The 11,694-nt window shown below is 35.0% G+C and overlaps 1 protein-coding gene across 10 annotated transcripts in view; it reads right to left on the bottom strand.

Annotated features, from left to right (window-relative positions):
- Positions 1–850: 850 nt before the first annotated feature.
- The window catches only part of LOC128685076 (leucine-rich repeat neuronal protein 2), a 472,917-nt gene continuing 462,073 nt past the window's right edge, over positions 851–11,694 (bottom strand). For all 10 annotated transcript variants that reach the window (XM_070103086.1, XM_070103097.1, XM_070103092.1 and 7 more), the window contains one exon: positions 851–8,452. In XM_070103086.1, the coding sequence (XP_069959187.1) occupies positions 7,322–8,452 (1,131 nt within the window). In that variant the 3' untranslated portion in view covers positions 851–7,321. The remainder of the gene's footprint in view (positions 8,453–11,694) is intronic.

The following is an 11,694-nucleotide window of genomic DNA, read 5'->3' as shown; positions in this document are numbered from 1 at the left end:
TGTCCAAGATTGTCTTTGAAATAGTGTACAGAAATAGGTTTCCAGGTGGTGCATTTCTTAGGGTTGGAGAGAGGAGGAATGTTTAATAGCATCTGGATGCCCAAATATGGGTTCAGGTTGTTTGGACATTGGCATCAAGCCAATCTGTCTTGTGACATGCGAATGATCAGAAAATTGACACACTATCAATCAATGGTGCTTTAGGGGTTAAGGGGTCCTGGAGGCAGCAAATCATGAACTAGACTACCGATGAAATATTTTTTAAATGGAAAGGCATGGAGACCCCGTAAGACAGGGAGCTTTGAGGAGAAATACCATGTATCCTCCCTTTTCATCCAAAAGGATGCTGTTTGCAGCAAGTAGTGCTTCTTGCTGCATGGAAACTGCTCTTACCCTACCCTTCACACCAGTAAATGAGCAATTCAGGGTGGTACCTCTTGCATCAACCAAGCCACCTTGGCCAATAAGAGACAACCACAAAGTGTCATACCAATTTTGGCCACCACCTACCAGAACTGACTGACAGGCATCCTTCAGGGATACTCCTGTCACCTAAGAACACATGAGGTTGCCTACCAGCACTTGATAGGGAAGCCCAGCTCATGCCCAGATAATCCAATTACCACAGCAACCACCACCATGGTCTTCAGTGTAATGGGACAGACCTAGGAGCTGTAATTTACGTGGGAAATATTCCCAAAAGTCACAGATGGAGGGGTAGGGGGTTTTAGATTTGATCTGAATAAGATGAGGCTTAATTCCTCTGACTGCTAATCCTTCACCTTGCCTAGTGACCTCCCTTCAAGGGGACTTTGTGATGTGTTTAGTCTTTTAGGAAATGAAATGCACATTCATTCTATATAATCCTTTATTAAGAAATGGAAAACAAGTAAAAGATTGAATAACAAATGCCGAGTGCAGTGATGCAACAATTCACAGCTGTGGGATTAAATTGAGCCCATGAAATACATTAATGTATATGTACAAATTTATAGAATTTATGCTCAAATAGTTATCAAATGGGATTGTTAGGATGGGGGTGTTTTGATTTTGAAACTTGAGCATCTCAAATCTTTAATAAATAATTTTGTTATTCAGGAAGCCACATGACACCTGTTGTATGTTGCCAGACAAAACTACAACTCAAGTAGGATTGAATGCCCTTGTAATTTATGAGCACTATTTTGTGAATGTCATAGTGGTCATTTCAAGTTTTAATAGATCCTATGATTTTGTATGAATTTACAATGATTATTGGGTTGATGTATAGTTTAACATACACAGAGACTTATAGTAACTGATTAAGTGTAGCTACAGAATGGTTTTTGGTTGTACATGTACAGTACATTACCATCATCAGGTATAGTCATAAGGCAGACTAGTTCATAATTAACACTATAAAATGTCTCCAAAACAGTCATATAAATTTAAATTATATCATTTAAAAAGCTACATTAAATGTATGCATGCATTAATAAGAAAATCAAGATGCTGTCTCCTACTTATTGCATGAATTTAAAAATGCTTAAAAATTCCACTTTTCATCATGGTGCGTATATTTAAGATGCTACAAGATCATGCATCAGATCAAATTTTGTCTTCAGTTTTAACGTGTATTAAATTTATAACCTCAATATTATCCCTTTTTACACTTTGCCTATTTCTATTTGTCACCAGTACATAGTCCTATATTAAACCCTGTGTCATTAAACTGCTTTAAAATTTGATGTACAGGTACATCTATTAACAATTCTTATATTTTGGACTGCTATAATAAGATTTCTTGGAATTGACAGTTTGTACATAATAAACACTATGCTTAAGCCAGTGATATTATTACAAAAGTAGCAATACAATCTTGGTTACTGTTAAATGTTGAGATAAGCAAAGGCTTGTTGCTTCATTGTTGTGCTAACTATTTTTTGGGTCAAAGATAAAAATGGTATGTTTAATAGTGTACATCTCACAACTGACTGTAGAAGTTGTCAAATGTTTTATTATTGCAATGGGTAATTACTATTGTGCTAAATGATTGTGATAATAGTTTTGAGACACCAGAGTGGCCTCAGATCATCAATGAAAGAATAAAACCCACTTGTGGCACATGCCTAATAGTATATGACAGAAATATGGCACCATGATTTACCCGTCCTCCAACAGAAACCAAGTATGAGATTACCAACATTTTAAAGTAGTGATTGTGTCCCACACTGCCAGATATGAACCACATTTTTATATTTCAATATTGGTGCTTCACTACATGTGTATGTAGGTTAATTTAGGTTAGGTTAACCTTAACTCAGAAAAATAACGTGCAAATTTATTTTACTGTTTAAATCGGTGATTCCCAAAGTGGGTGGTGCTGCCCCCCCACCCTGGGGGTGGAGGAAAGATACAGGGGGACATTGAGGAAAAAGGGAGTGGTAGGGTGGGCATCAGAACTACGGGAGCATTTGTTTTACAAAATCTGACAAAATCCAAGTCACGAACACTTAAAGTAACACAAATGCTTTACAAAGAATAAAGTTAAGTTATACATGAAAGCATAGTACTTTATTGCCTTCCCAACATCATACTTATTAGAGCGAGGCTTCAATTCAGTTGCCAAGCTTCTTTCCAAGCAGAGAAACACTGAAAATTATTGAAGACACTTAAACTTAAGTGCCTGTAAGCCTGATGTCGAGAGCTGATGTCCCTGACTAAGTAAACCAATCTCATTAAGATTTTGAAGACAATGTAGTTACAGATGAGAGGTAAATTTACCTTTTCATATTGTTAAATTGGTTAATTATATTAATTTTTGTGAAATAAATATGCTTGTTTATAGTGTTAATGTTTTGAATTTGCAGTAAACCTAATACCAAGAAAGAGGTGGGTGTGTGTAGGGGAGGGGAGACTAGGGATGTAGCCTGGGAGCCAAGGGGAGCAGCAGCCTCAAAAAGTTTGGGAACCACTGGTTTAAATTATGTAGAAAACTGTAGTGTGTGCCACAAAAATAATAAAAAAAATATTTGGAGAACAGGTTGCATGATTGGTATTATAACCTTATTACTGTACTGGTAAATCTGACTAAGCAACTATGACATGTTGATCTTGTGTCAGTCCATATAGTGTTCAGAAGGTAGAAGTAGAGGCTGCCTTCACTAATGCAGTACTGGGAAATGCTCTTATCAACACAATCATCAATTGTTGAAGTGTGACCTAATTTGACCAAACTACTTTTAATATGTTTTGAAGTTCAACTATTAATCATAATACACTTTTTTTAATGCTCCAATATTTTGAACACCTAAAAAATATATTAAGCACAAAAAAAATTAAGTGTTACATCATTTTACTAAGTAATAATTTGTAATGTTGATGAAAGATTATAAATTTCCCAGTATTATTTAAATTGCTTTTGGGTTAGCTATTAGTGTTGTGATTGTGCAACACAAATCCTGGCCAAAATTTTTGAAAGAAATATTAGAGGGGCATTTGCAGACTGAATAGAGTACTTATAAGAACGATACATTATTATACTGTATTTTGTAAATGTTTAAAATTTTTGCCTGGCTGGGTATCTTTTGAACATATAAATATACCAATTTAGCACTTGAAAACTGATACAATTTTATCTGTATACCATTTTTTTTTCTCGTGTATCAACTGTATCAGGATTTTACACACAGCATTAAGAGTATGTTACCCATGTGTTTCTCAGCAAACAAAAGTTCACTGTTACAAGAAAAGCATCTAATTTACCAAAATTTATCTCTGAGCTCTAATGCTCTTGGAATTACTATTCAATAACTGTTGCCTTCCTTAGGACCTACCTTGACACATGTTAGTAAAGCGCTAACACATTTCAAGGAGTATCTACGTGGCTGTACTTCAAGGGGTTCAGATCCCTTGGAAATTTCTCCCTTCTTTTAGTGATGTAGTTGAACATGTTAGCATTGACCCAAACTCCAAATACTTTAACTTTTAGAAGTATTCCACATGCTGGTCGTCAGAGGTAAAGCAGTTTACACTTATCTTCTGAACAAATAATGTTCTTCATATATTCAACATGAAAGTGATTGTTAGCAATAATATACTGGTATATTACAAATGCCCCTCCAACAATACTGTCTACACCTTTTATGATTAAAGTGCTAAATGAATGAATTGTACAAGAATTGACAGTAGTTGTAGTAAATCTTAAAAATCTGTCAAGACTTTATGAAATATGTTTTCAAGAAATGGTTTACTGCTAATCATTAACCATGTTACATTTTGATATGTTGATTACACAACTGGTGCTCTGGGTAAAATGATTATATGCATCATTACCTAGTCTTGAACTACAAGAGAATATTTAGCAGAAACTTTGTATTTGAAAGAGAAAAAATCTTGAAAATCCACAGAATGAGTGGAAACTATATATATTTATATATATTTATTTATATATATATATTTATAATATATACGCTATATACAAGTAATAGTGTTAAAAACTGGGGAGCCTTACCCTATGAACTCGCAAAATTGGACAAGTTGCACAAATATATAAAGGGTATGAAAAACATTTCTTATTCTTCTTATATTAGGTATCTACTATATATGTATAATACTTCTCTTTACAAAGAATCTTCTGATGTAATAGTAATTAGCTTAGGTCCATTTAAAGGAAATATTCTATAGTTTTTTTAGTTTATTCAAGTTTATTAAGTGATAAAATTCTATTTCAATGACTGCATTGCTAGTTCATATGCAGTACTCAATGGATACAAACTAGCAATAATGTCCTTTAATATATTACTCATTACTGCTTCTTACTTTACTAAAAAGTTCCTTTGGGAAGAGAAAAGTGCAGTATAATAAAGTTCTAAAATGATTAGACTTACCTTAATAAAGAAGTATAAATCATTGACCTCTAAGAGTTACAAAGGTTAGGCTCACTTCATACATACTGCAAGCACTGAAGCAATATTTTTCAAACCCCCTCAAAAAAAAAAATCAATATTTATAGCTTTTATAAAATTATTTAACACCTACAGTGGGAATGTACAAAGATCTATAAAAAATCCAATGATAAATAATCTGCTTTAAAACACAAAATAATAAAAAAAAAACCATTTCTAGACAAGTTTGCAGGCTAGCCCAGAAGAATTACACAGCGCCTTATCTATTTGCATAACTCGTCAAGTGATGGTTGACTGATTTCACTACAGCTACCAGAGTTGCATAGAACACAAAAGCACATCTTTGGTCTGGCCTGACATAATTACTTCATAGCATTTTCTTCAGTATCTTTAGATTTTTACATGGTGAGATAATTCTGGAAGGCTGGAAGGGATATTTAGCAATCCAGGGTGCTCTATTAGATAACCTCAAAAAAAATTACTAGACATCTGAAAGTTATGAAGATGAAGCATGTTAAAAAATTTAATTACCAAAACTTGCATAGCTATAAAATTGAGTAGAATACCGACTTTTATAGCTATGAAGTTCGTTTTACGAACAATGTTCAAATGTGCGATTCCCTACTGCTAAGTGGGGCAGAAACATTGAAGGTGTGAGTGTGCTTGTCCATTGCCAAAGATAATGAATCGCCAAATTTGCAAGTAATTTACAACAGGCAAATTTGCTGATCAAAGTCAGCTCGTTAAATCAAATGAGAGAGCTAGAGTTTTAGCTTTGATGAGCTTCCTATTACACAAAAAATAATCTTCAAATTTGCACTCCCCTCCCCCCACTCCAAAATATATATATACATATTACATACATATATATATTTACATGCTATTTATGCAACTGTCAGTGACTTGTGCTCCCATGAAACCAATCTGTAAATACTATGAAGAGGTTTGGATATGAGGACATATTTTCTTAACATTTGGAAAACCTTTACATTAAGGCTAAATAAAATTTTATCTGTATCTTGGTACAGCTGCAACAAGAGCCCTCCCTGGTTTACCACAATATTGCCCAACCTTCTTAAACATGACCAGATACCTAGTTGAATGCCAACAGCAACAACCCAGTAAAACTATGTTCATGACTCCAAATCAACTGCTGTAAACATAAGTGCTATGGATATTTCATTATTTTATGTCATGCAAAGTTATAATTTCTACCCAAATTGACATCATATTAAACACTTGAGAAATTTAAAACTGTAAGCTATACTGGAAACAAGTTTTCTTTATATAAAATATTTACAAACTGCTAATTATGCAAATCCATGAAAATAGAATTATCTGAATGCTATGGCAATGTGATTTTTCATAAAATGGACAAACATAATTGACATCTTGATTATGTTAAGCCTTTGGTATTGTTTCACTATGTCTCCTCTTTTCTCAATGCTATGTGAAGAAAAGAGAAATCATACTGAATTTAATTCAGTTATTTAATAATTTTAAAGGAAGGAGCCTCGGCCCCAGTTGTACTCGTAGCTCCTGCTAGTGGTTCTTCCTAGTTTGGTAAGCCTGACACAACCTGCTACATATATGACATTCTCAGCAATCATTATCTTTAAAATATGACTAAGATAGTGCATTTTTGGGGAAGCAGTAGTCTGATACAAAGTTCTGAAATCCATTATTGCTAATCTGGTCATATATGGTGTATTCTGTGAAAACTATCCTCGCTACAAGTGAAGATGATGATCACAGTCTGTAATATGTACTGCATATTCACATATATTAAAAATCCTACAATACTTCAAATATTCTTAGAAAGAGCATGTATGATAGGTCTATCACAGGGACTTAAGGAATACAATAAAATGTCCAAAGTCTTTGATAAGGCAATATACACCTATCATTGAAAGAGAAATTAAAAAAGACTAGATTAACTTTAAGGAAGTTACTGTGTTCCACTTTTTCTCCTTCCAAAGCAAATAGTATCACAAGAGGATTTAGAAGAAACTATATCTCTATGGAATTTATTTTAACCTATGTGTTTTTTTTTATTTTATCTTTGACAGCATGCCATCTGGTCTGGTTAAATACCTGAATGACTATACATAGGCAACATGAAGAGTCTTAAGGAATCAAAGGCATGAGTCTCCAAAGGTATGGAAGACAGGCACTGCAAAGAAGAACAAACAACACAACTTCCATTTAAAAAACATTATATTGCATACTAAATGCATTAATGTTTACATCAGATTAGAGCCATATTTTCTGAACTATGGCTGAAGAACATTTTACTGTCTGGTCTCGCACTATTGTTCAAAGCATTACCAGATCATTACCACATTTCAGCACTATTTTCACAATACCACACTGTATTCACTGAAGAGGCTCACACCAGAGAGATCCGAGTCTTTGCCTCAGTATCGGGCCGACTGCTAAAGTTCAGTAACAGGCACGGGCTTAGTAGGTGTCATGGTATAAGCTGGATGATAGTTATGAGTGTAAGGATGGTGATCACACCCACTGCCACGTCCTCCTATGTGGTGCCCTTTGAGGAGGCGATGCACACAGGAGCCATGATGACGATACAGCATCACTACCACTACTGCAGCTACCACAATTACAATAATACAAACCATAACCCCAATAATGAGTCCTTGCGTCGCTGGATCCATGCCGCATGCCAGGTCACTCATTTGTAAGGAATGCAGTGGTATGTCTGCCAAGCGGGGTGGAGATGCACATTTCAGACTTGCACTTGAATTTGGAGCCAAGGTTAGTTCACGAAGCCATGCAGCAGAGCAGTTGCAAGTTATAGGGTTTCCCTCGAGGCGCCAAACATCAATATCTGCCCAAGATGCTGCATGTTCACTGATTTGTTCAAGATTGTTGTCACGAAGGTCCAAGAGGCTTAGTTCTGGTAGAAATCGAAGGGCATCTGGAGCTATGTAGGTTAACTTTGGATTCTGTGTAATCACTACCTGTTTAACATTTAGATTATATTGCAAAACACCTTTATCCATATACTCTAAATTGGGACATCCTGATACATAGAGCGAGTGCAAATTGCGATTGCTTCTAAAGGCATCAGATGGTAAATTAATGAAAAGGTTGCGACCAATATGCAGTTCTTCTAATTTGCTGAGGGAATTGAGTGGTAAGGTTGGAATGGATGTTAGTCCACAGCCTTCTAACTTCAACTTGCGTAGGCCCAAAAGACCCTGAAATGAAAAAATTGTAAGACCTTCATCCAACAATGCCCCAGAGAGGTCAAGGTCCTTTAATGTTCTCATGGATTGAAGATCGCCTTCCTTGACTTCTGTGAAGTCATTACCACCCACACTGAGCTCTGCTAAGTCTGATACAAGAGCAAGGTTGGCTGCTGGTATTGCAGCTAATCTGTTGTCACGGAGGTGTAAGACTCTCAAGTTCGATAGTCCTGAAAGTGCATGGTCATCTAATCTGTCTATTCGATTTGCAGAGAGGTCCAGGTCTCTCAGCTGAGTCAGATGGATGAAGACTCCTCCCTCCAATGACTCTATTGCATTACCACGTAAAGAAAGAACCTGAAAAAAAAAAAAAAAAAAAAAATTTTATTTCCAAAACAGCCTTTTTTTTTTTTGCCAGTCTGAAACACAAGCATAGCAAAACATTTTACACCACAACTAATTTTTAAATGGCACATCTCTTGCCTGTCTAAATCGTCCTAATCCCATGTCACAAATGATAATGTTGAATATCATATGGAAGACAAGCAGCATAATAATAAAATACAGTATTTTTTATGTCAATGCTTGCTTAAAAAAAAAAAAAAAAAAAATGCTACCAAAAATGATCAGGTTCACCATAGATTTATAATGCAATATTGATTAAGGTAATTTCAGTGAATTACCTTACCTAGATAACACTCATCTTCCAGTCCTGAGGTACTGCATTAATGATGATTTGATGCAATAGCTCACTCTAACCAGTCCATTAATACTACGTATAACCTCTTCGTGCACTGTATGACCCCCCCCTTCCCCCACACACATGATTAGCACAGGTTTTTTAATATTGAAGGACCCAGGCAAGTCAAGGTTTAAATTGAGCCAGACTTACAACTTTTCATCATGCAGTTAATATATATGGATGTATCAAAGATGAATCAGAGTTAGAGACACTGCAATAAGTTTTTATAGGGTCCACACTTCAAATTTTTATTTCTTTGCATAACGTACATAATATAAAATGTTGTTAAGCACAAAGAGACGCTAGCATTCCTGAGCATTTCGAGCCATGCATACTTTATATAAGGTAAAGCCTTACTTTATAAATAAACAATGAAAATCATTTTTAGTACATTAAAGTTAAATAATGTGCGTGTGTTGTAGAGTTTTCAGCATTAACAAAATATCGTTATAAGATTAATTTTCAATAAAAAGAAGAAATAAAGGTTAAATTATACTCCATTTATGATTCACTCCTATGTCAGTCAGTTTAATGCAGGGGTTGCCAACCTTTTCCATGCCCCTCACCCCTAGCAACCAAATACAGTACTGCGGGTGAACAAATTGAACTCAAAAATAAGCTTTTAATTCAGTGCATAAAATGTAAATATAAATTGAGCAATTAAAATAGTTTTTGGTTAAATAAACGGAATTGTGCTTTTCATCAGGACTGTCACACCCCCTGAAATGCCATCTCTCGCCCCTCCCCTGGGGGTACATACACCCCAGGTTGGGAACCCCTGGTCTAATGTAAATTATCTTTAAATGTAGCAATCATCCAGGAAAGTACTACACTGCTGTCATAAGTGTGAATAGGAAACCTGTCAACTATTTCACACAATAGCAGGATTATTGATTTTCTCTCGAAAAATTACTAAAAATTATGAGAAATAATTAAACATTACAGAAAAAAAAAATTACTCCATTTAAACTACAGTAGACAGTCGATTAAAACGGTTTTCTTTAAGACGTTCTCCCCATTAAACTGTCAAATTGTGGCATATTTTCGTTTCACATTTTGTAAAATTCAATTTAAACAGTTCTGCTTCTCAGTAGAGAAAAAATCTCAGTGCCACAGCTGGATGAATGACTTCTTATGTTCTTACTGACCGACCTGATTTACTGAATGACTTAACTGGACTGACATAGTGAGTGGACTACCATCCACCTCAGCATGCCTCTCCACTTCCTCCTTCACAATCATCAACGAACACCAGCAACCACAATTTAAGGCAAGAAATATTTCTGTTGCATTTTAAGCCTTAAGCAACAGAAAAAAAAACATTGTAACAATAATGAACAACAATAGCATTATTTTTATTTCTGTAAAATTTGGAGACCTTAAAAAAAAAAAAAAAAATTTGGCTTATTTGGGGGTCCCAGGAACATAACCCTATTTTTCCCACAAGTTCTTCAGTTCAATTCACATGGATTTTGTCTAACACTGCATTTTGAGGAACCTAACTACCATCATATCTCCTTAACTGTCCAAATGTAGATTTACGCTCTCTCACCCAGCACTCCAAATATTTAATTTTTATTTTTTAAGGACAATTTTCTGTGTAATAAGACCCAAAAAAAAAAAAAATTAGGGTCAGTACTTACCAAGATACAAGACTGCAAAGTTGGCACTGGAGGCTCACCTGACAGCAACATGGAATCCTGCCACTTACAGAAATGTTGCCAATATACCTTTTTTCTCTTTTTATTTTAATTTATATAATTTTTATGTTCTGATAATTATAATTTGAAGTAGTTCTTGTGATTTCATAGCCAATATTTGTTCTTACACTAATATTAGGTACTGAAATAGCACTCAATCACAAACACTGACAGGTAAACATTGGCACCTGCCTTGGTCACATACTACTGTCTAGAAATATATACTACATAGTATTTAAAGGTTACAGCAATGTTTCAGACATGCTGGAGTATATATGAAACTCCTTGAAGCATGGTGTAAGACAAGTGTCACTCTACTGCTGAAAGTGCAGCAGTGGAGTGAAAGGGTTAATATCCTTATTGCTAAACATAACGAGGGAAAATTCATGGGTTTACATCTTGACAGCAACCTGAAATTCAACACATAAGAAAAGTATCTAAATCAGTTGGCATCCTTTCAAAGATATGTTACTATGTACCACAAACGGCACTACTTACACTATAATATTCACTTCTTGTGGAGCCCCAGGCTCCACAACAACAAATCACCTAAAGCCAATAATAACCAAACAAAGCTGCAGTGCAAATGATCACACAATCCACAGCTAGACAACACCTCTCCCCCCTTCCCCACTTTTCAAAGAACTAAACCTATTCACTCTATAAAACATCCACTCATACTACTGTGCAACCTACATTTACAGAATGCTCAATTCTAATATAAAGCCTGACTTGAAGCACTTTCATGACAGTTGCAATAGGACCCATGGACACAATACTGGACAAATCTCTGACATTCCCCATGTCAGGTTAAATCTTTTCAAACTCGATGTACATAAAAGGATCCAAAATCTGGAACTCTCTGCCAGAAATCTTCAGAACCACTGGCTCATTCCACTGTGTCGACCTTAGGTTAATAATCAAAACTGTAATTCTTCTCTACCATACCTATTAAAGCCATATAGCATGAACTAATAGAATATTAAATTTTCTTGTATTCATTGTAACTCGCCTAATGACCATATGTATAATTATTGTACTGTTATTGACTTATTAATCTTAATTTTGCCAAAAATGCTTTGCATATAAAGAGGCTTTTAGCATTTACACCCAATTGTTATATGCCTTTGTACAAAAATGTATCATGCTAAAATAAA

Source organism: Cherax quadricarinatus, chromosome 5 (assembly GCF_038502225.1).
Source record: "Cherax quadricarinatus isolate ZL_2023a chromosome 5, ASM3850222v1, whole genome shotgun sequence".
Taxonomy (NCBI): domain Eukaryota; kingdom Metazoa; phylum Arthropoda; class Malacostraca; order Decapoda; family Parastacidae; genus Cherax; species Cherax quadricarinatus.
The sequence above is the reverse complement of the archived record's forward strand: the minus strand, read 5'-3'. Positions and strand labels throughout refer to the sequence as shown.